Here is a 25,759-nt window from a genome sequence, read left to right on the forward strand (position 1 = left end):
AAGAAATGGAGGCAGTGAATGGAGGCGGCTTCTAGTCCCCTGAACTCTGTCTTGGTTGTTCCCCTCAGAAGCATCATCCTCAGTTCCAGCCCATTACACTCCAAAAGCATCAGGGCCAAGAGCAGAAGTGCTTGGAGGGTAGGGATGGCATCCTTGTTTGCATTTGAGCCTCCAGTACCTGACATACAGCCAGCACTTAAAAAATGCTTGTGGACAGAACAATTATTCATCTTGAGGAGGCACAGAGAAGGACAAGAAGACACAACATGAAGGGCTCAGAATTATGCCCACAAAGATGGGGTGAAAGATTTGGGAACACTGAGTCTGGAGAAAAGAAAACAGAAAGGATTTGAAACTACTAACAAATATTTCAAGGCCCATCACAGGAGAGACTGACTCAACTTTTTCATTCTGACTCTGAATGAGAAGCACAGGGACAAGTTGTGGAGACTTGACTTAAGGAGACACTGCAACATGTGCAACAGCTGCAGCACAGCAAGTAAAGCTCCTTGGGAGGCCATGGACGCCCCCTGGAGAGGGTCAAGAGAAGTTCTCACAGGAGATTCCCTTCAGGTATGAGATCTGGGAGGGACTCCACCCAGAAGGGATTCTGTGATTTTGGCACTGACCTCCAAGGACTGCTAGGGAAGATGAATTAGCACATTTTTGGGCCAAGAATCCACATGGCACCAAGGCTTGTCACCAAGACAACCAACCTGCGATGTGCCTGATGTACAACAAATCCCATTTAAAGGATGACACCGAGATTAAGTGACCAACCTCTGGGCATACAACTAATGGGATCCCAGCAGACCTGGGACTAGGAACAACTGCACACAAGTTAAAAGGAAATCTGTCCTCATGGAGGGAGGTCTCTGGCAGAACAGCACAGGCTCTCCCACTGGACAAAGAGCATCAGGTGAATGTTATGGTCAATGTCCTGGATGAAGGCTTGACCAACCTACAACTGGAATAGCCAGCTTACACTTTAAATAGCAAAGTTTGCATCTTAAAAGATCTTGAAGGATTAAAATGATGGACCTAGTCTAATGAGACGGAACCGAGTAAGAGAGACATAAAATCCTACATTTCAATTTTTAAAATCAACTGTACAAGAGGTGATAAGACATAAAGCCAAGGGAAAAGTGCGTAACGGTTGGCAGAGCTGTGAGCACCATGCACATCGGTGAGGATGACCAGGCAGAAAAGATAGATGGGTGCATATGCTAAACAAACTGGGTTGCATTAAGAAAGGTTTAATGCTCAGGATAAAGGAGGAACCATCTCCATGTTCTCCACACGGGAGCTTTTTATTCAGTTCTGGGAACCACATCTGAAGAAGGACATTAGCAAACTGAAGCAAGGACCCCCAAGGATGCTGACCTGGGAATCAGAGTCAGATATGAAACTGTGCCTCAGTGGGACTCAGCTGAAAGAACTGGGGATGTTTAACCTGAAGACAAGAAGACTTGAGGGAAGGGGGCAGGGGGTGGAAGAAGTATTTACATCATGCCTACTACATGCTAGGCATTGCACTATGTGATTTCACATCGATCACCTCATCTGATCCTTATGACAGCCCTAGAAGGTTGGCGCTATTATTATCCCCAATTATAGGTAAGGAACCTGAAACAGTCAGAAGTTAAGGGATGTGCCCGGGCCAGATCTGAATTCGGGTCTTCCTGACTCCAAGCCCAGCATTCCATGCAGCTGTCTTCATGTGTATGAATGGTCATCATGTGGAAGAGGGATCAAATTGTTTAGCTTGGCTTTGGGACAGAAAGAAGAACAATGCACAGATGTCTCAGTGAGGAATGTTGAAACTTGATGGGAGCAAATGCTTCCTAACAATCAGTGAAGGACCGAATGCTTTGGAAAACATTTCTACTGATGGTGTTCAGAGGATCCCTGTGGTCAGACACCATCCCGAGAATTCCTGCTCAGCCCAATGCTGGCCCCACAGCCCATCATTCTTTGAGCGCTGCATTCAGGGCTCCACCGGCAGCCAAGTACCAAACCTAGACCTGACCTCAAGAAATGGACGTGCTTCCTGGAAAGAAAGACCCAGATGTGGGAACTTACCTAAGGAATCAAAGATGAAGCGATCACAGGTGGCTGCTAATGGTGCTTCAACATAAACAGACAACTTGGTTTTCTGCAATGCCAGTCGGCTCTGCATCATGACCTAGAGTAAGTTGAAGGTAAAAGTATTTACTGAAAATGATACTGTTCCCTTCAGAGACCCAAGGGTCCCAGGTTGGCCACAGTGGCTCTCCCTCCACACACAAACTACACCCTTTCTGAATCCTAGCAGACAGCCTTGGTGAGTTTATGGATCTGCCAAAGGAATCCCCACTTGGGGGCAAAGCTTCTAGTGATGAGCTCCTCAGATTCTCCAGGCCTGGACCCAAAGTCAGAGCAGGTGACATTCTGGCACAGCCACTTCTATCCCATCTCTAAGCATCAATGTTGCCACTGGGAGGAGAAATCAGCAGGATGTAACAGAGCAACATCAGGGGGAGAAGTGTTGCCCACTGCCAAGGGCTAGAAACACTGGAAGAGCTGGGGAACAGCCATACGTGATCCTGTTGGAATTAAGAAGATTCTTCCAAGCATCTATGACACAGAAGTATCCCCAATTATTGCCATGTGCTGCCCCTACTAACTGGTGAGCATTTCTAAATACCACCCACTACCCAGCAACAGTGAACTCCTCATCCTTTTTATCTCAAGAGCAAATGTTCCCTCTGATTTCCAAAATTCTACTAATGGTCTCACCACTGTTACATCATATTCTTTCTTCATCATCCACCTGTCCGTCCTGCCTTCACAATGTCTCCCCCACCTTTCCCTTCTCTTTCAGCCCCACCACCACACCCTAGTTCACTAGTGCTCCAAAAGTCTGCCCAGAATTACACTTTCTTCTGTGTCTGCCTCACTTTCCTGGCTAATCAGAAGCCTCCTGAGGCCAGGACTGTGGCTTCTTCATCTCTGCAACCCAGCAGCCCTTCAAACAGAGCCTGCATACATTGCTTCAAACCTGGATGGATCTGAGATCTTATTGATGTGTATAGTCCCTTCACTGCTGGAGACTGAAACCCAACCATACCTGCCTATGCAGCATCACCTGTGTCTCTTCCACCAGAGTGGCCCACAAATGTAGTGCAGATCTACCTCTCACCTCCAGGCCTTGCAAAGACGCCAGCAGAGCATGCATGCTGGACACCCAAGGTCTGGCTGCTCCTCTCTCTCCTGGACTTGCAAAGATGCCAGCAGAGAACACAGGCTGGGCATCCAGGGTCTGGATACTCCTCCTAGCCATTTTTTTCTCTGATGGCCCCACTCTACCACCCGGTAGGATCCTTCTTTTGTAATGGGTTTCAGTATGCCCATACCCACCATACTCCTCTCTACTGAATTAATTCCCATTTCCAAGAGGGTGCATTTTCCCTGTTTGCTTCTTCTATCAATCATTCCAAACTGGGCTCAAAATCAAAAGCCAAGGAGCTGAACTGTGGCTCCTCGACAAAAGATGGAATGACTCCCCTCCAGATCCAACTTCTCTTTGCCTAATTCTATCATGGAACTCAGGGGACGCTAGGTGGCACTGCAGTAGATACAGTGTCAGGCCTAAAGTCAGGAAAACTCATCTTCCTGAGTTCAAATTCAGCCTTAGACATTTACTAGTTGTGTGACCCTGGACAAGTCACTTACGTGTTTGCCTCAGCTCCCTCATCTATAAAATGAGCTGGAGAAGGAAATGGCAAACGTTTCCAGTACCTCTACCAAGAAAACAGAGAATTGGACACAACTGAAATGACTAAACAACAACTCAAACTGCTATGCCTTCTTTGGAAGGGATGGATGGGGGGTGGGGAGGGGAGAAGCACATAAGTCTGTGGAATGATGAATAAATGAATAATTCATACAACAGAGGTATCAAACATACAGGCCCCATGTGGTCCATCACACTCCCAAGTGAGTCCCAAACCAGATTAAAATGTACTTGGGAAATATTTAACAAAAATAATTAAAAATACAAGAAAACAGAGATGATGTTACATTTTTAAACTAAGGCAATAGGCAGACCACGGAAATCCTTACGGATGGATTAGTGGCATCCGTTTCTATTTGAGTTTGGGCCCACTGATGTATACCATTAGACTCTGGAAATATCCTACATTTAAATGATATGTTTCTTTCCCTAAACCTCAGAAGCTCTGGGAAGTGTTCACATTATATCTGCACTAACCATTAGAGCAAAACCAGCATAAACCGCTCCTGGAAACTGGCAGGATGACCAGTCAAAGTGGCTTGAAATGCCCCAAGGTCCACGGGTGCTGGTGTGCCATGAAAGGGCCTGCTTCAACGCAGCCTAAGTATTTCAGACAAGGCTTCACCCCAGATGTCAAACTTTGATGGACTACGGGCAGAGGGAGTCGTGCCAGCCACAGGGGCAGGTCACAGCCTTCTTTCAAACAACTACAACATGGAAGTGAACCAACAGTGTGCAGAGCATTCCGCAACCAGAACTAAATTAAACCATTCGTGCTTTCTCTGCTTGAAAACAGAAAACCAAGCATCTGAACACAAGAAGCAAACAGGAGAACCTTTAGTTATGGTATTTGCTCCTACTGGCCCCACCCAAAGTTACACTGAATTGCATCCAAGAAGAGCTTGTGCTTGGGCACTTGGTTGACATGAGTCATGTGACAGGATATCGACAATGCTCCGATTTACTAAGTGCCAATAACGTGTTAGGCCTAAATGGAGCAATTGAACACATAACCACAGTATCTAAGAGGTTCAGAAACTCCAAAAAGTTAACCAACAATTGGCCAACTTAAGAGTAAATCTTCTATTTTAACTGCGGAGACGGAGAAGTTACAGGTGGGTGGGGGAGGATAACTTAAGAATTTTCTATGGTATTTCTAGTTTCCCTTACAAACTGAAATACAATCCTTAGGAAACATGATCCTGCACTTTCAGCCTCCTTATGCAAGCATTACACCAAAAGTCCTTCCTGGTTGCCTGAATGGTCATGCCTCATGATCCCAAGCTGAAGGTAGACCCATCTTCACTCACTTGGAACAGATGAAAAAAATAGCTTCAATGAAGAGGATTTATCTATTATCCTGGAAACTTACATGGCTGCACATTTTGGCTGCTGTGTCACAGGTGACCACAAGGAGAGATCTATGACTGGAGGCTGTAGAAGTCGTCAAGCCCAGTGAGGATATCCCTCAGGCTCCCACCCCAGTATCCTACAGGTTCTGCCCAAACCTCATGTGGGCACAGAACCACTGATTGAGAAGGGACTTCAAAGATCAATGAGCCCAAAGCCGTCCTCTTACAGATGAGGAAACTGAGACCCAAAGGGGGAAATGAAGTGCCCAAGGTCATGCAAGCCCTAAGTGGCAGGGCCAGGATTCACACACAGGTCTTCTGACTGCTAATCAAGCGAGCAGGTCTTTCCACTGCCTCTGAGAAGAAGACCCAACATGTACAACTAATCAATCCTAGTCTATGGAAGGATCTTCTTGTAAAGGAGATGATACCAACTATTTCAAAACCTAAGGAGGGAACAGGAGGCAAAGGAACAGTAACTCAGGAGTGAAATGGACCTTAGAGCTGCCACCTCCAATCCCTTCCTCTTACAAAGAAGAACCCAAAAAAAAAAACAAAAACAAAAAAAACAAAAACAAAAAACAAAGAAGAACCCAGACAGGGAATGACTTGGCCAGAGTCATAGAGGAAAGAAGGCACAGGAAGCTTGGACTCAGGTCCTCAGATTCTACCACATTAGCGATGTTAATTGGTTTAGACACAAAACTCTTCTGAATCAATGTGCAGAATGAACAGGTCTGCCCTCCAAAGCCCAGCTGCAGATCATTCCTGAAACTCTGTATTTTTACTGCGTAAGGATTTGACTTCTTGCCACTAATGCTTTTCTAGACTAAGTAGCATTAAGGGGATGGAGCTTTTGATTGGATTTGGGAGTTGGGAGAGAGAAAACCAGGGAAGACCACCCTTGTTTCCCATGGCAGAATCCCAAAAAGGGAGCTTGGGGAGTAGTTACACACATGGGCTGCCTTCAGCATTGGGCCAAAGGGCCCAACTATAGGCACCAGTTGGATCAAGGGAACACTAACGCAACTGGCAACACTCCACTCTCTGACATCCCTCTCCAAGGGCAGCAACCAACAACCCAAGTAGTCTTACGTGTGCATGTGTGTACATATATGTATGTATGGATCAATGGAGGAAGGGAGGGAGAAAGAGAGACAGACAGAGAACAGGAGAGGGAAATTCATGGGGAGAGGAAGACAGACAGACAAGGGAAGAAGGAGACAGAGAGGAAGAGAGAAAGAAACAGAGGGGCCCAGAAGGAAGAAGAGAGGGAGGGAAAGAGAGAGAGAGAACCAAAGAAGTTTTGCCTGAACTGACAAAGTCCACAATTTCCTGATTTCCAGCATTTAGGAAATGACAACTGTTTTCTGCTAAATACAATAACGCTCACCAGGCTACCCAGTAAATAAATGCCCAGAAACCATCTGAGTTGGATTTCTAGCCCATCGAAAGGCAGAGCAGACTGCTACAGCAGACAGGGAGCCAGCCTCCAGGCCAAGAAGTAACTGAGTTCCCCTCAGCTCCTGGCACAGTGCCAGGTGCTAGGGCACACAAAGAATGAAGCTGGTGGAAAGAGTAAATGTATGCATAGGTAAAGACTTGCAATTTCATTGGTACAGGGAGTTCCCAGGTGAGGACACATCCTGTTTGGCGCCTTCTCTACAATTCTACAGTCTCAGAGCTGCCTGGAAAACTGAGCAACATGTCCAGGGTCACAAAGCCAACATGTATCAGGGACAGGAATTGAACCCACAATCGAACACTGCCTCTGGCACAGATAAGTATTTCTAGAATACACACAGAATCCAAGGTAGCCAAACCAAGATAATTCAGGAGACCAGGCACCAGAAATGGGGAGCAGGGGAGGAGTTCAAGGAAGGGAACAACGAAGGCTTTCTGCCAAAGGGTGGAGCCATGGCAGACAGCATGCGCCAAGGCGGGGAGCCAGAGGGCGCGGTGAGGCAGGGAAGGGCTCTGAAGCGCAGGACTTGAGACAAGAGGGAGCCACAGATGGTTTTGGAGTAGTTGAGCCCCATGGGTCATGGCACAGAGGAAGGCTAAACAAGGGACAACCATGAAGCTGAGAGCCTCCACAAGGGCTGCAGTCATCAGACTGAGAAGGGAAACAGAGAGGGAGCCAGAAAGGGGGAAGTGAAGACATCTGGCAGTCTTGTGATGAGGAAACTCCATGGACTGTAAACCATGGGACAAAAGCATGGTGATTCCCTCCACAGACAGGAGGAGCAAAATCAGAGCACTGTAGATGCAGAGCTGACCAGGACTCCACAGCCCACTGAGTCCGAACACCTCATTTTCTAGATGAGGAAATGGGTGGAAAAAGGGAAGTGATTTGGCCCACAGTCACACAGTCAGAAACAGCAGAGGTAAGATCTGAGTTCAAATCCCCTGGTTCTAGAGCTGATCTTTCCATCATACAAAGATGCCTCTCAGTGAAGTTTATAGAAAGATGCATGTAGGAAAGCGTGAGTTTGAGGTTTCTGTGGGAAATCCAAACTGGAAATGTCCTGGCAGCTAGGGGTGCAGATGGGAGGTCAGGAGACAAGAGGGTGATATGTAGAGCTGGGAGGTGTCTCCATAGAAAATGTGGAAAAGGAGGCAGTCACCCAGAGGAACGGGATTGAAGATGGAGTTTTTTAGGTTGGGAATGAAGAATTGCACATGGCCCAATTCCCACAGAATGCCCACCTCCATCTTCCGCTTGTGGTCCCCTTTACAGCCCATTTCATGGAAGGACAAGCAAGAATATTGTCTCAGATGTTGCAGAAGCAGCTTAGGAATTCATTTCAAACAACCATGGAATGTCTGGATCATCAGAAAGGTTCTAGGAACAACCCAATGGGTGATTCTGTGCGACTTTATGACCTCAAGTGCTCTGGGAGGGAGACGCAATGGGCAGCAATCTCCCCAAATCCCTAAGAGACCCCAAGAGCGATGAACAGACTTCATGAGAACCTTACAGATCTGGTCCCACTAAGCAAAGATGGCCAACCCATGCCACCAGGTCAACACTTGGCATTCAATTCAACAAAAGTCATAACCACCTAAAATGGGTGGCGATAAATGAGATTCATGCTACAACATACCCCATCAGGAAATCTGTCACCTAATGAATGATAAAGGCCATCTGCTCCCCCAGCCTGAAGGAACAAGCCCCTGAAACATGAACCACCCTGGAGGTTTTCCTGCCCATTTCATGAGCGACTTGCAGGGAAAATGACAGAATGAAATGTGTACTACTATCTGGCTTGTGGCCACCTAGGGTTCGCTCAATACCTTCACTGTAACAGAGGGGACGGCTTCAGCTCCCACTTCATTGCTGGTGGCTTGCTGTGGAGACAGAAAGAGAGAATCAGGAAATGCGGGATAGCAGGGGGGAAAGGGGAGAACGATCCCAATATTACACATGAATGAGTGAATACAATGGATGCAATATGAACTCCCCACCATCCAACAGCTAAACAGGGAATTGACTGTAAAGGATTTACCACTCTGATGACAGACTAAAATATACAATGGAGATTTTTATACCTCCTCTTTTGGAGAAGCATAAACTCAAATTTAAAAGATCCCACAAAGGGGGAAGAGGAAAGGTCACACCTCATATCACCAAAAACATTAATTTCCAATCTCTTTGAATGTGGAAACTATCTGTTTCTACAAACTTGAAGTTTATATTGTCTATAAATCTCTTCTTGTTCTACATTCGGAAAAGCCTTCATCGCATATTCAATTTGGAAAAGGCATCTTCTCTCCTAAAGAGGAACCACATTTCCCGGGGCCTGCTCCTTAATACTGAAAGAGATAAAGAAAGGTCCTTAAGGCTAAAAGGCAATTGGCAAGTGAGCTTCTTTTCACTGATGGTAGCTCCTCCCAAAAAGCTCTGTAACTATGTCAGCTTCCTTTCCCTGGGGTAGGTTTTTGTATTTAAAAAACGTTTTATCTCTAGAAGCATCTCTGTGGTCATTCTATATCAAAAAAAAAAATCTGACAAGTGAAATCTACCCTCATAACTGCAACATAAATTTATATCTTTCAACATAAACTGACATCCAACCAATAGGAAATAATTGATGATTTTGTTTCTTTATGAGTAAAATTCAATAGAAATAAATGCCAGCTTCAAGAATTATAAAAAAAGTTCAGAAATTCTCAGCAAACCATGCAGTAGAAGAAGCAGGAGCAAGGGCTGGACTGAGAGAGGAAGACAAGGGCTCAAGGCCCACAACACAAGCAGTGTGGCCATGATTTAAGGTTCTAAGCCTCAGACAACCAAGCTAAGTGAGAGATGAGGTGCAATCAGTGTTGGCAGAGGAAGGTTCCACATCCCCCACAGATCCTTCAAGGTATTAAATTCATATAAACTCCTGCATTCATCTCAGCATGACTCAATCGTTCTAAATTCTGAGTGAAGTAGAGAAATAAATTTAGAGTAAATGTGGAGGCAAAGAAAACATGAGTTCAAGTTCCACACCTGCCACTTAGTGTCTGTGTGACCTTCAGCAATTCACCTCCTCCGAGGTGTCAGACACAAATGAGGGGGGTCAGACTAGATGATTTCTAAAGAATCTTCTGGCTCAAGATCTAAGATCCTATCAGTTTAACTGTGAATCTCAAGCCTGATATCAAACTGGGCTTTTTACTCTAATAGCAAAATTCTGTTTCTCCCATTTCCAAAGGTGGAGCTAAAAATGAAAGGATCCCACCCCCTCCCCCACTTCCCTTTGAGCATCTAAGTACTTGAGGAGCTGTGCATCAAAAGCAGTAAAGCACTGTTCCCCCAAAATGGAGAAGGAAGGATGCTATTTTCACCAGGCTCAGTTTTCTGTTTCCCAACAGTATTCCCTTAAATATTACTGGCTGCTCTTTTGTGAATGAATGATGGGCCCTGACAACAGTCACCTGAAGAGAGGAAGGAGTGAGGCAGGTTGCCACAATGTCACGCTACTTTGTCAAGGCTCTTCCCTGAAAATGCCAAAAGGCAATCACCCATTCTAAGTAACGTGCTCAAGGTCACCTAGGGGAAAAATACCTAGAAAAAAATGTGTGGCCCAAAGACAAAAGGCATTCTTCGTGAGCGGGGGAAGAGGTGTGAGTGCCAGCTGGCCAATGAAGAGCCAGCGATCTCACCGCCACCACATCCAGCCACGTGAAAAGGTCTGGAAACAGTGCCTCTCCTCTGTGCTTCAGCGGGATGGACGTGCCCTTCCTCCCGGGGCCAACGTGGCAGCATGTTTTTCAAAGCTCACTCCGTTCACTGGGCTATGGCATGGTAACATGATTTTTATTACAACGTGGGTCTCAATGTTTGTACTAAGGTGGGTCTTTGAAAACCTCATGAAAACTACTTATTATATTAGGTTTCTGATGCCCAGGCATTGAAGTGATTTCCCAGGTTGAATGATGGGTTAAGAGAGCTAAATATAGCAAACTCTATGAGCTGAGTTTCATGTCTGAGGTGACCAACTGAAGAGACTTGGATGCCAACCTTCACAGACCTCACCAGACCAGAACACAGGCTGTGAAATACAGCTCACCAGAGAATAAGGAATCTCATGCATGGAGCAAAGGGACAGAGGAACTCATGGGGCTGGATAAGAACTCTGTAGCCACCCACCACTCCTAAACCAACCCCGACATCATGCTCTAGAATCAGCCCAGGCAGAGAAGAAAGAAAGGAAAAGAGGGAAAATAGGAGAGATGGCCATCACTCCACAGTGCTTTCAGGAAGCGAAATACTGGTGGGAGACACCTGGCCCTTCCAAAACCGGGGGAAATATACAGCTTCTTTGTGAGACAGATACCAACCCAAGCAACACAAGCAAAGCTTAGCGTTCTAGAAGCTGCCCAGCAAGCCCCAGCTGCTGAGGATGGGATTCCTGATTCTGCACATTCAACCCCTGACATTTAAAGAAAATTATCAGAGCCTCCAACTTTGATGAGACTTGAAGGATCTGTTATTTCATCAGCCTAGGATTACACCCTTCACCAGTACAAGTGACAACCATCCTCTGCCTTAGCAGATGGTCTTCCTGAGCTGCTTTGGCCATAACATTCACCAGCTTCCAGCCAGCCTTTCTAAAGTGAACTGGGCTCAGCCTCACACCAGAGGACCCTGCCCATCACAGGCGCTCCAACTTAACCCTGTCTCCTCGTCCAGCAGATGTGAACCCAAAGTTCTGGGCTCTTAGGGCTCTAGTGTGCACAGAGAAGTACCGTGCCAGAGGCAAGAAGGAGAAGAATGAGCCCCAGGATAGGTAAAAGCCACTTCCAGCTGCTGCCCCCTGCGGTTCTCTCCCTTGTAGGGGGAGGAAGTGTGCTATTTTAAAGATAACCACACCTAAAATGACCTCTTCTGAAATTTCTGCTTGGTCCTAAATCCTACTTCACATTCTCACCCCCCCAACCAGCACTGAGTCTTCATAATCCCCCAAGAAACGAATTCACGTACAGACACACTGTCCAGGGTGGAGGAGACAGTGGCAAAAACCGACAGAAAATCTTCTTTCTCAGTTAACGGTAGAGGACCTGCAAAGAAAGGACCAAGTTAAGTATTTCTACAGGAATTCAGGTCTTGCCCCGCCAAAGCCCAACATTAGAAATGGCTTCCCCGTGCTTATTTTCCACTTTGGAAATAACTAATCTTACTGATTTTATCAAACTGATGGATTACAAATGGACAAACATCGGTTAAATGAAAGACATAACTAGTCAATAAAAGAGCACATAATTTCTAATCCTAAATTAGACCAGAGAGAGATCTTTTCTTAAAAAAAATATATATTTTTATTATGAATTGAGTAACCATCAGGCAAACACAAACATTCCAATGTGCAAAGAAGAGGAGGATTCTTTTGGCTAACCACAAACTTTGGAAGTGGTTTGGCTTTTGGGTGCGTATTCAATTTGACAACAAAGTATTGACAAAGTTGTTATCTCTGTCCCCTTCTGAATCTTTTGTTCTCTCATGTGCATTGTTTTACTGATGCCTATTTACATGTTTGTCTGTTTGTTGGTTTGTAACTCTACTGCTTTCCCCTCATTCGTTTCTGCCTCCTTGTAAGAAATGAGTAGCATCCAGCCGGAGGAACCAACATCCCTGGCCTGGCCACACAGACCAGCCAACCTGTGCTTGCAGCCCAACAGGCAAAGACGCCATAGACCAACCAATGGGTCACTCCAACAATCCAACCATCATCAAACCGGCCTCGTGCTGTTCTGGGTTTCTTTAAGCAACAATGGAAAATTCCCTTTAATATTGTATTCTAGGACACATAGAAATGGGTCCAGTCTTATAATCAATTATATGATTCTGTCAGGGATTAGACTAGCTCACTGCTAATGTCTTACTACAGACACTATATCTTCTATGTACCATGTTGTCTCCCCAGTTAGAATGGCAGTTTCTTGAGGACAGTGCCTGGCACAATTTATTGATTACTTAATAAATACATGTTGACTGACTGGCAACATACATGTATACATATGTAATGTGTGTGTACATCTATAGAGCATGTACACATGTATGTAAGTGTGCGTGTCTATATTTGTTGTGTGTACATGTGTAAATTGGTATGTGTGGGTTTATGCACATATACGTTGTGGAAAGCCTCAGACACTTACTAGCTGTGTGACCCTGGGCAAGTCACTTTAACTCTGTTTGTCTCAGTTTCCTCATCTATAAAATGAGCTGGAGAAGAATAAGGCAAACTATTTCCAGCATCTTTGCCAAGAAAATCTCAAATGGGGTCACAGAGTCAAACACATCTGAACGACTCAACACCAACAAATGTCAAGGGCATGTGCGAGCATGCATATGTACACATGTACATGTGTGTGCGTGACCTCATCTGATCCAAAGTGGAACGGGCTGGAGCATCCCTCTGAGGCAGGGGTGCTGGGGAAGGGAGCTGATAATGCCTCTGAGGTCCCTCCAGATGTCAGTAATATGTTGGGCAAATCTAAGTCAATAAATCTGAACATTAGATACATATGTGAATAACATGGTCATCAAAATGCTTCATGTTTTGACCTTCAATGTATATTTGATAACAAACAACATTAACGCTTTCATAAAACAACAAACCATTTTCACAGAAAAGGATTTTATAATCTTGTATCCTGATATCTTTTACATATAAAAAAGTACTTTTTCATTTTTTAAAAATAGAGCTATTAATTCATTTCTTGGCCAATATTTTTAAATCTTATTAATTATTTTATTTTTCCAGTTATATGTAAAACAATTTTAACATTCTTTTTTTTTTCAGATTTTTGGCTCCAAATTCTCTCCCTCCCTTCCCTTCCCTCCTTCATTAAGAAGGTAAACAACTAACTTGACACAGATTATATATGCAAAACACATTTCCTCGTAAGTCATTGTGTGAAAGAAAACAGACCAAAAAAACAAGAAAAATAAATGAAGTACAGAAAAAGTCTCTTTAATCTGCATTCAGACTCTACCAGTTTTTTCTCTGGAGATGGATAGCACCTTTCATCAAAAATCCTACAGGTCTGTCTTGGATCGTTCTACTGCTGAGAACAGCTAAGTCATTCATAGTAGATCATCACAATACTGCTGTTACTGTGTACAATGTTCTGCCAGTTCTGCTCATTTCACTTTGCATCAGTTCATAGGAGTCTTCACCATTTCTTACAGCACAGTAGTATTCCACCACAATTATATACAACTTGTTCAGCCATTCCCCAACTGATGGACTAAGTTCCGATGCTTTGCCACCACTAAAAGAGCTGCTATAAATGTTTTTGTATGCACTGGACCTTTTCCTTTTTGTATTTTTTATCTCTTTGGGGTACAGATCTAGTAGAGGTATTTCTTGGTCAAAGTATATGCATGGTTTTATAGTCCTCTGGGCACAGTTCCAAATTGCTCTCCAGAATGGCTGAATCAGTATACAACTTCACCAGTAGTACAGCAGTGTTTTAATTGTTCCACATCCCCAACATCTGTCACCTGCCTTTTCTGTCATATCAGCCAATCTGACAGGTGGGAGGTAGTACCTCAGAGCCCTTTGATTTTGCACTTCTCTCATCAATACTGATTTGGAGCATTTTTTCATATGACTATAAATAGCTTTAATTACTTTGTCTGAAGACTGGCTGGTCATATTCTTTGACCATTTATCAAATGAGGAATGGCTCTTATTCCTATAAATTTGATTCCATTTTTCATGTTTGAGAAATTAAGTCCTTATAAGAGAAACTCACCGCAAAATTTCTTCTCACAGTATTGATTCCCAACTATGTATTTCCCTCCATCCTATCTTCCCCATTTATCCCACTCTCTCTCTCTTCTTATACCCTGTCCATTCTCAAGTGTTTTGCCTTTAACTTCTACCTCCCCCAAACTACCCTTCCTTTTAAAAGAGTTCCCCACCCCTTTTCTTCCTACTTTCCTGTAGGATAAGATAGATATCTATACCTTGTGTATATTATGTTATGTTATTCCCTCTCTGAGCCAACTCTGGTGAGAGTAAGGTTCATGTGCTCCTCTCCCTACTTCCCCCATTTTCCCCTCCACTGTCAAATCTTTCAGGCCTTGTTTATCTCATTCTACCTCTCCCATTCCCCTTCTCCCAGTCTATTCTTTCTCATCCCTTAATCTTATGCTTCTCAGATAATCACACCACAACATTCAATTCATACCTCTGCTTCCTGATTATGTATACTCCTTCTAACTGCTCCAACAAGGAGAAAGTTTTTAAAAGTTATAAATATCTCCTAGAGAAAAAGGAACAGTTTAACCTTAGCGAATCCCTTCTGACTTCTCTTTCCTGTTTACCTTGTTACGTGCCTTTTTGCATCTTGTACTTGAAAGTCAAATTTCCTATTTCACTTTGATCTTCTCATCAGCAATGCTTCAAAGGCCTCTATTTGACTGAACGCCCACTTTTCCCTTGAAGAATCGCTCAGTTTTGCCAGGCAGGTGATTCTTGGTTGTAATCCGAGCTTTTTTGCCCTCCAGCATATCATACTCCAACCCCTCCAATCTTTTATAGAAGCTATTAAATCCTGTATTACACTGACTGTGGCTCTATCATATTTGAATTGTTTCTTTTTGGTTGCCTGCAGTACTTTTTCCTGGATCTGGGAGGTCTGGATTTTGGTTACAATATTCCTGGGAGTTTTCATTTAGGGATCTCTTTCAGGAGGTGATCAGTGGATTCTTTTCATTTCTATTTGACCCTCTAGTTCTAGAATAACAGGACAGTTTTCCTTGATGATTTCTTGAAAGATGATGCCTATACTCTTTTCTGATCATGACTTTTAGGTGGTCCAGTAATTCTTAAATTAACTTTATGGGTGAGTTGTTTTGGCAATGAGATATTTCACATTTTCTTCTACTTTTTCATCCTTTTGATTTTGTTTGATTGTTTCTTGATGTCTCATAGTCATTAGCTTACACTTGCCCAATTCTAACTTTTAAGGAATTATTTTTTTCAATGAGCTTTTCCATTTAGCCAATTCTACTTTTCAAGACATTCTTTTCTTCACTGGATTTCTGTGCCTCTTTCACTATTTTAGTCTATTCTGTTTTTTAAGGTGTTATCTTCTTCAGTATTTTCTTTGTGCCTGCTTTCCCAAGCTGTTGACTCTTTTTTTATGGTTTCCTTGCATCGCTCTCATTTCTCTTCCCAATTTTTCCTCTACCTCTCTTACTCGATTTTTTAAATTCTTTTTTGAGCTCTACTATGGCCTGGGCCCAATTCATATTTTTCTTTGAGGCTTTAGATGCAGAAATTTTGAATTTGTTGTCTTCTGAGTGGGACCTTCCTCGTCACCATATTAACTTTCTATGGCTAGGTTTTTTTCCTGTTATTTGCTCATTTTTCAAGCTATTTCTTGACCTTAAACTCCAGGCTACAGAGGGATTGTGTTTCACAAGTGGAGGGGCACTGGCCCAAGCTTCAGGTTTTTTGTGCCGCTGTTTTTAGAAGTAATTCCAGGGACCTGAAAACTTTTGACTCTTCCAAGGTGGTATGATCTCACTTGTACTGGACCCAGGTTTCTGAGAGACCCCAAGTACTCTTTTCAAACCTGGAACCGTGACCAGGTTCCCTGCTCCCCTGCAGCCATAAGCTCTGCTGTGCTAGTGCTCCTCCTTACACTGGTACTGAGACTCAGGACTGCATCCCAGATCCTTCCTATATCCTTCTGATCAGTTGTCCAATACTCTTTTACCATCTGTGGCCTGAGAGGTCTGGAAATTGCCACTGCTGGTACTGATTCAGTTGCCCCAAGGCCTGCTCCTGGTTTGTTGCTGGCCTGGCATAGGCTGGACTGCACTCCTCTCTCACCCTGGTGCAGCAGACCTTTCCTGCCAACCCTCTTAAGTTTTCTTGGCATGGAAATTTGTTTCATTCCATCTTTTTGTGGAATCTGGTGCTCTAGAATTTATTTAGTCATTATTATTTAAAGGTATTTGGAGAGGTTTAAGGGAGAGCTCAGATGAGTCCCTGCCTTTACTCCACCATCTTGGCTCCATGTCTGATAACTTTTTTTTTTCCAAAGAGGAATCTTTCACAGATACCTAAAGGAAAAAAATCCTCTTTGCAGAAATGAAATCAAGGCCCTAAAATACTCTGACTTCCATCCAAAGATGACACAAACAATGATCTTTGTGCCAATATCTCTTGGTACCTACACAGCCCCAGGGACTCAGGCTACAATTAAAATATCCCTGCAGTCTCGAGTCTAGGGATGTCAGAGGGAACCCTAGCAATCACCTGGAGCAGGAGTGGGATGACTTTCTACAAAGAAAGATCAATCAAAATCTCATTAACATATAGCTTATGGAGAGCGATGAGGAATGCCGACCCTCCACACTAAGTGGGGTTGTCATCATCAAACGTCAAGCTTTGTAAAGAAATTATAATTATTTATAATCATAAATAATTTTCTGTTTTAATGAGCTCTGGGAATTTCATATTTGATGAGAGCCACCTTTCTTGACAAATAAATTGAGGTGGTGAGGTAGTACAATGGACTGAACACAGGGCCAAGAGTCAGAAAGACCTGAATTCAAATCCTACCTCCAATACTTACTAGCTGTGTGATCCCAGCCTCAGTTTCTCCAACTGTAAAAATAGGAAAAATAACAGCACCTACCCTGTGAGGCTCAAATGAGATGATATTTGTGAAGTCCGTAGCACAGTGCCTGGCACATAGCAGGTGCAAGGGAAATGCACATTCCCTTCTCCCTACATTAAAACTGAAGGAATCTGAGGCTGTTATGGGTATTCCACTGATTCAAATAAGTATTGTCAGCCATGGAAAATCCTGCCTTCCTCAATAGGGTAGATCAAAGTTTAGCAACCTTCTAGGAGAACTAACACCAAAAAAGTCTCCCAGCCTTTCCTGAAGTGCTCTAAGTGGGCATGTTAGGTGGGACACAAATACATCCACTCTGGGCCTCTGAATATTTAATATTTTCAGTTCACTGTTTTCCTTTAAAAGTTTAATAAAAGAATGTAACCAGGACCAAAGCACCATAATCCTAATTGAATCTGTGTTATCAACTTCAAATGACCTGTATTTTATCGAAAGTTCTAAGAGAACCAGAGCAACAAAATCTTTATAACATAAAGAACCCAATGTAAAGAAGCGGGTGTGGTGAAGGAATCGGGGAGGGAACGGGGCTGCAGTTGTTTTCCTTGGCCTCTGATGTTGTACTTTTCTGATTCCTACTTGTTCCAACATCGCTTTTCATTTAAAAAGTTCCTATTTTCTCCAATTTTTTTAAAAAAACATACATTGACCTGATGCTGAAAAGTAATGCTTTTCATACGCCTAATGAAAAGCCGAGGTCTTTGCTATTTGAGAAAAAAAAGTTTCATCATCAAATGCCATCCTTGGGAATCAAACAGTAAAATAACATTGCCATACTGAAGACTTGGGAAGTGAAACCACCGCTAGTGATCGCCTTCCCAGCGCTGAGGGCACTACCAGCGAATTACATCCATTCCAGATAATGCCACAGCGACCTGTGGAAATGACACAGGCAAGTTACAAATACCTGCAATCCTGGTAAATGTGCACACCCAACCGTGCTTCAAAGTGGTTGTTTTTCTCATAAAAGCCTTCAAAAAAATTTAGAACATGAAGAAGTAACAGGTAAGGATGTCAATGTTCTCGCTATAGCCCAATCCTGTCCCTCACCACTGGCATTTTCTGCTGATTTTAGATCCTAAAGAAAAACACAAGGCCGGCCAATTTCTGAATCACATTAGCTCTAAGCACGCCCGCAAAGAGGACACTGGTTTCCCACTGGCCTCACACAAATCCTGTGTGGGCTGACGGTAATGCTGTTTTTGTAGGCGTTTTTCTGAAGTGGTAGTAAGAAACTACCCTGCATGTGCAGAAGACAAGATCTTTCTCCCTGCACCATGGCGTGACAGGAGGCCTGACCCTCTGGGCGGCCCTTTGCCTACCTGGGGAGGTGTTGACATCTCTGATGATTTTCTGTAGCTCTTTCATTTCGACATCAAGCTCTTCATAGTTTATTTCTCTGGAGTCCACTTTGGGGGCTTGGAACAGAGACGGGTCTGTACCTAAGTAAGAGCACTGCAGATGACCACTATCACTCAGAGTGACAATCACGCCCTTCAGGCCTCTGCAGGAAGAAAGACAAATCAGCTCAGTCAAAACTCAGGAGGAGCCTTGCTGGACTTGAATGAATGTCTGAAAGAAGAAAAAGCAGAATGTGATCATTCGAGAAAGGGAAGATGCCAAAGTGTTATTGCTACCTAAAAGAGACCACTAAGGGGTCTTGATTCAAATTGTTTTAAGAAATTTATATTTGCAGCAACTTTGACAAGTAAACCAATCATACTCCAATGAATCTGTGGTCTCACATTTGCTCCAGTGAGTCAGATCATCGCCCATTCACACCCAGTGATCGCTATCCATGTCATCCCACAAATTCAACACAAAACATCTACCCAACAAGCCTGCATGAAGCTTTTGGTGTTGAAATATTCCATAATAAACAATGCCGACATGGCTGTCTTTTGTACTGGAGACCTTCCTCGGAGTCATTTAATATTTCCTGATACTATCACCAGGTAGTTAGCATTTATATAAGACTGCAAGGTTTGCCAAGCACTTTCAATATGCTTTCAATTTTAGAGATGAGGAAACTGAGGCTGAAAACCATGAAGCAACTTGTCCAGGGTTCTACAGGCAATAAGTACCTGAGGCAAGATGTGAACTCAATCTGGAGTTCTATCCACCAAGCCACCTAGCTGCCTTCCCTCTTGCTACATGTATACGACGGATCCATCTCCTTTCTGCATCACGTATATTTTCATGGTGTCTTCTTGCATGTAACCAGGCCACACATTTGCTCAGAGTTTGTGGTCATTTAGAACCATACCATATGACTAGATGACCGTAAGTGGTGAGAGGTGGATATTTTGGGGAGTCGGGCATCCTAGATTCTGGTGTTGGTCCTGACTGATGCTGGGCCGAGTAATACACAGGTACATGCTGGTGGTGCCGCTGACAGAACACTGGGCCTGGAGTCAGGAAGACCGGAGCTCAAATCCAGCCTCAGACACTTCCTACATAGGTGACGTTGGACAAGTCATTTAGCCTCACTTGGCTGTTTCTCCAGCTGTAACATGGGGATTCTAACAGCATCTACCTCCCAGGGCTGTTGGGAGGATCAAATGATATATTATAAAGGGCTTAGCATAGGGTGAAGCACACAGTAGGAGCCACAGTAACGTTCATTATCATCATCACCATCATCAATCATCTCCATAAGCTGCCCTTCCACCTACATCTTAGCCAAACAACATGACTTCATTCCCAAACAGGAGGAGGACAGAGGGCAGATGGAGGAGCTCACTACCAGCATCTGCCCAGGGCATCTCCAAGCAGAGGCAGACAGCCCTGGCAAACACACATCTCCCCGAATCATGACTGAACAAAGGGCAAGAGAAGGCACGCAAGGAGAAACACCATTCTGCAACTTTATTTTCCATATGCACCTATGACCAAAGAATGAGTTACTTGATAGTCCCAATGTTGGGGATGTCACTGACTTCATCCTTGATGTTGTTTCAGATTAAGGGGAGAACTTTTGCCATCTTGGCAGTCTTCTTAACTTAGGGGCAGCTCTGCGCCCCTTGAGGCCCTAACACTGCTGTTATGAATAAAATCTAAAAATGGAAAGAGATAGGAGCAGTCCCTGGGATTCACTGGCACAGGGAATGCCCGATGAAGAGAACTCCTCTGACAATGGAGGACTCCATTTTCTCTACAACTTACATATTAACTTATCACATTTCATATATGTGTGTGTGTGTGTGTGTATCTATATGTATCTATATGTCTCTACAGATATAGAGATATAGACACATACACACACACACACACACACACACACACACACACATATATAAAATACATTAACTCATACAATATGAAAGAGCTGCCCTAAGCACTGTGGTTAATTGGTCTGCCCAGGGTCACACAATCTAGATGTGCCAGGATTTGAATCCAGGTCTTCTCAGTTCCCAAGTCATTTCTACCTGAAATGCCACCGATTTCATCATATGCCCAAAGGTAACATGGGACCCATGATTATCTCCCTTCCTGGTGCTCAGGATGGACATAAGCAGAAAGACGACACTGCCAAGCCAAGCACAGTTGGTTGTTTCTATGCCAATGTCCAATATGGTGGCAAGGGCACCTGTTCTGGACTCAGATGACGTCAGCTCAAACACCATCTCTAGCACAACCTGTATGACCTAAAGCAATTTCCTTGGGCCATAGACTCCTCTATAAAAAGAGGGGGTAGGGGGAGAAGCCAAGATGGTGGAGTAGAAAGATACATATATGCTAGCTCTGAACCCACAGCCCATAAAAATGCCTGTAAAGAAGAACTCCCAACAAATTCAGGAGCAGCAGAAGCCACAGAACAATGGAGTGCAGGAGATTTCTGTTCCAGAGAGACCTGAAAAACTGACCTGAAAGGTCTATCACGCCCCGGACTGGAGCAGAGCCCAGCCCTGCCTTGGCCGCACGGCACCAAGAGGAGCAGATCCTAGCAGGCTTCAGGGACAGAATCTCCAGCAGATGCGCAGGTCCCTCAACCCACAGGTGCCAAAGGTCAGTGAGAGGGTCTTTTCAGCTCCCCGAGAGGGGAGTGGGATGTCTCCATAACTCAGGACCCCTCAGGAGGCAGCAGCAGACAGGGGCTCCAAAAGCAGGCAGGAGCTCAGATCCATTGTTGAAGGTCTGCGAATACACCCCCTGAGGGAACTAAGCCCCACGTGGCAGCCCTGCCCCCACCTGAGCACACACTGAATAGCAGCCCCACCCCCACCAAAAGCCCTGAGGCTGGGGAGCAGCATTTGATTTTCAGACCCCAAGCACTAGCTGGGTGGATCTGGTGGTGAGATGGGTATGGAAAGGAAACTCAGAAGTCAAGTAACTTGCTAGGAAAATGCCCAGATAAGGGAAAAAAAATAAGACCATAGAAGGTTACTTTCTTGGTGAATAGATATCTCCTCCCATCTTTTCTGATGAGGAAGAACAATGCCTACCATCAGGGAAAGATATAGAATTCAAGGCTTCTGTATCCCAAACATCCGAAATAAATATTCAATGGGCTCAGGCCATGGAAGAGCTCAAAAAGGATTTTGAAAATCAAGTTAGAGAGGTGGAGGAAAAACTGGGAAGAGAAATGACAGAGATACAAGAAAAGCATGAAAAGCAGGTCAGCACCTTGCTAAAGGAGACCCAAAAACATGCTGAAGAAAATAACACCTTGAAAAATAGGCTAACTCAACTGGCAAAAGAGGTTCAAAAAGCCAATGAGGAGAAGAATGCTTTCAAAAGCAGAATTAGCTAAATGAAAAAGGAGGTTCAAAAGCTCACTGAAGAAAATAGTTCTTTAAAAATTAGAATGGAGCAGATGGAGGCTAATGACTTTATGAGAAACCAAGAAATCACAAAACAAAACCAAAAGAATGAAAAAATGGAAGATAATGTGAAATCTCTCATTGGAAAAACAACAGACCTAGAAAATAGATCCAGGAGAGAAAATTTAAAAATTATGGGACTACCTGAAAGGCATGATCAAAACATGAGCCTAGACATCATCTTTCATGAAATTATCAAGGAAAACTGCCCTGAGATTCTAGAACCAGAAGACAAAATAAGTATTCAAGGAATTCACTGATAACCACCTGAAAGAGATCCAAAATGAGAAACTCCTAGGAACATTGTGGCCAAATTCCAGAGTTCCCTGGTCAAGGAAAAAATATTGCAAGCAGCTAGAAAGAAACAATTCAAGTATTGTGGAAATACAATCAAGATAACACAAGATCTAGCAGCTTCTACATTAAGGGATCGAAGGGTGTGGAATATGATATTCCAGAAGTCAAAGGAACTAGGACCAAAACCAAGAATCACCTACCCAGCAAAACTGAGTATAATACTTCAGGGGAAAAAATGGTCTTTCAATGAATCAGAGGACTTTCAAGCATTCTTGATGAAAAGACCAGAGCTGAAAAGAAAATTTGACTGTCAAACACAAATGAAGAGAAGCATGAAGAGGTAAACAGCAAAGAGAAGTCATAAGGGACTTTATTAAAGTTGAACTGTTTACATTCCTACATGGAAAGACAATATTTGTAACTCTTGTAACTTTTCAGTATATGGGTAGTGGGTGGGATTACATATACACACACACACACACACACACACAGCAGAGTGAATGGAATAGGATGGGATCATATCTTTAAAAAATGAAATTAAGTGGTGAGAGAGAAATATATTGGGAGGAGAAAGGGAGAAATGGAATGGGGCAAATTATCTCTCATAAAAGAGGCAGGCAAAAGACTTTTTAGTGGAGGGGAAAAAAGGGGAGGTGGGAGAAAAACATGAAGTTTACTCTCATCGCATTCCACTAAAGGAAGGAATAAAATGCACACTCATTTTGGTATGAAAACCTATCTTACAATACAGGAAAGTGGGGGAGAAGTGGATAAGCAGGGTTGCGGGGGGAGGGGATGATGGAAGGGAGGGAAATAGGAGGAGGGAGCAATTTGAAGTCAGCACTCTTGGGGATGGACAGATCAAAAGAGAAAATAGAAGCAATGAGGGGCAGGATAGGATGGAGGGAAATATAGTTAGTCTTACACAATATGACTATTATGGAAATCATTTGCAAAACTACACAGATATGGCCTATATTGAATTGGTTGCCTTCCCAAAGGGAATGGGTAGGGAGGGAGGGATGAAGAGAAGTTGGAACTCAAAGTTTTAGGAACAACTGTCGAGTACTGTTCTTGCTACTAGGAAATAAGAAATACAGGTAATGGGGTATAGAAAGTTATCTTGCCCTACAGGACAAAAGAGAATATGGGGATAAGGGAAGGGAGGGATGTTAGAAGAGAGGGCAGATTGGTGATAGTGGCAATTAGAATGCTCAGTGTTTTGGGGTGGGTGAGGGGAGAAATGGGGAGAAAATTCGGAACCCAAAATTTTGTGGAAATGAATGTTAAAAGTTAAATAAACTAATAAAAAAAATTTAAAAAAAATAAAAAGAGGGGGTAAAATGGCCTTTGAGATGCCTTCCAGCTATATCTCTATGACCCTTTGATTGATTTAAAAGGATGAAGTGGAGGAATTCAACAAAGCTGGCTATGACCCTCAAATTCAATCAATATGTACTTAGGCTGTGCACTACTCAGAAGCCTCATGCCTTCCTCTCATGAATTCCTTCTTCAAAGATGGAGTCAAAAGGTTTGAATATGGCAAGAACTAACCAGAGGTAGGGAACTTGAGGCCTCGAGGTCACATGTGGCCCTTTGGGGCCTCAAGTGTGGCCCTCTGATTTTGTGAAGTTCAGATTCAGTCAAAGGGTCAAACGTGACCTCAAGGCCGCAGGTTCCCCACCTCTGAACCAAACACTACTTCAACAGATTTGTGATGCCATCACTATGATGATTTCCACCAACTACACACATGTGCAACTCATCCATGTCACCCCATCCAGGGCCACTCTTGTAGATCTTCCTCTGCAGGGCTCACCCAACTGGAAGATCCCTTTACATTAATGAGGTACTAAGGCAGCACAGGAGATAGAATTACAGAATCTCAGAACTGGAAGGGACCTCCGTATTCAACCAGTCTGACCCATACATTAAAAGTCAGTCTTTTCCAGCAAACCCAGTGTACCCCCCTTTTCTAGGCATACAGCTCTTGGATAATATCTTTAACATCTCTATGTATGGAATCATTCCTAACACACAGCAGCCTAATTAAACCCACCATGAGTCTACCACCCTCTGGACGACCTCTAATTTTTATTCCTCATACCTTGTGGTTTTCTGTGATCTATAGCCATATAATACCACAAGAAGGACCCTGGCGTTAACAAGAAGGACTTTGTTTTTGGGAGATGGTTAAGGTCACTGATGCTCTCTCTTTTCTATTCCATTCTAGGCCCATTATCTACAGGCAATGTTTGTTCCAAGGTATATATTGATGGACCAGCACATGTGATAGTACAATATAGGTACTAATGGATCAACTCGATGGTCTGTCCATCCGGCTGCAGTTGACTCTATTGTGCATTCAAAGGTCCTGGGGATCACATGGTCATCTGGCTTTGCAGGGTTCATAAAAAGCATTTAGAAAACGTACACCATGGAAGTACTTACTTACAATTTATGTGCCAACAGCTGCTGCAAAGGAACACTATAAACTCACAAGGGCCTTCCAAATTCAATTAACATATATTTTAATATTCAGTGGCTTCTGTACAAAAGTAAACATTAGGGAAAATGAAGAAAAGTATGTCAGGAAATGTGGTTCAGGAATAATAAATGAAAGTGGCCAAAGGCTTGATTGTACAAGAATATACAAAAATAAGTTACATGCAAAGAGAGAAGATACTGTACATCCAGAAACCAAATAATAGCACACATGTAAAAAAAAAAAAAAAGTAACTAAGTATAACTGAACAGGAAATAATAGGAAAACGTGAGTCACTTTCAAATCAGCTGACTATTACTAAAACTATATACTAAAACATCAAAGTTTTAGAACAAAGATAAAAATTCATATCAAACAAGGATAAAAATGAGATGCGCTATACAGCTGAACTCAAAACTGACCTACTTAAATAAGCTATTGATATTGAAAATGGGAAGTTAATAAAAGAACAGACCCTGACACAGAACATCACCATTTTCTAGCAAAATTCAAACTATAAATCAAGCATCACAGAAAAGCCAAAGGATGATAGAAAACAGGGAACAGAGAATTTTAGTCTGAAAAGCTGATTTCCCTGCCAAACAGCAATATGGCAGCCAAGGGCAACACGGGTTTAAGGTATGAGCCCATTTGTAAAGTCATACAGAGGATGATGGAAGGTTATAAATAATATCACCTCATAAATGAGTGAGAAGCAGCTGTGGGGGAAAAAAAACTTTAGAGTTCTGGCAAAAGATCCAACTAACCTAGATCATCCCTGGGGCATTCAGAGATAGAACTGGAGGAAAATGGAAGAAAAATGGAAGAAAAAGCTGCAGAGATTTCTCTACCTAATGCTTTTCTCCATGAACCTCAT

At 43.3% G+C, this 25,759-nt stretch overlaps 1 protein-coding gene across 6 annotated transcripts in view; it reads right to left on the reverse strand.

The window, feature by feature from the left end:
* BBS9 (Bardet-Biedl syndrome 9) overlaps positions 1-25,759 on the reverse strand; it is a 655,958-nt gene that overhangs the window by 511,463 nt on the left and 118,736 nt on the right. For 5 of the 6 annotated variants that reach the window (XR_011964809.1, XM_072598867.1, XM_072598865.1 and 2 more), the window contains exons 10-13: positions 18,600-18,781; positions 11,600-11,676; positions 8,425-8,478; positions 2,083-2,185 (exon numbers count right to left, since the gene is read on the reverse strand). Coding sequence is in view for 5 of the 6 variants with exons in the window: in XM_072598867.1 (XP_072454968.1) it covers positions 2,083-2,185; positions 8,425-8,478; positions 11,600-11,676; positions 18,600-18,781 (416 nt within the window). In the remaining variant the exon portion in view is untranslated. The remainder of the gene's footprint in view (positions 1-2,082; positions 2,186-8,424; positions 8,479-11,599; positions 11,677-18,599; positions 18,782-25,759) is intronic. The other variant, XM_072598868.1, reaches the window with a different exon arrangement.

The sequence above is a fragment of the Notamacropus eugenii genome, chromosome 3 (assembly GCF_028372415.1).
Source record: "Notamacropus eugenii isolate mMacEug1 chromosome 3, mMacEug1.pri_v2, whole genome shotgun sequence".
NCBI classification, from domain to species: domain Eukaryota; kingdom Metazoa; phylum Chordata; class Mammalia; order Diprotodontia; family Macropodidae; genus Notamacropus; species Notamacropus eugenii.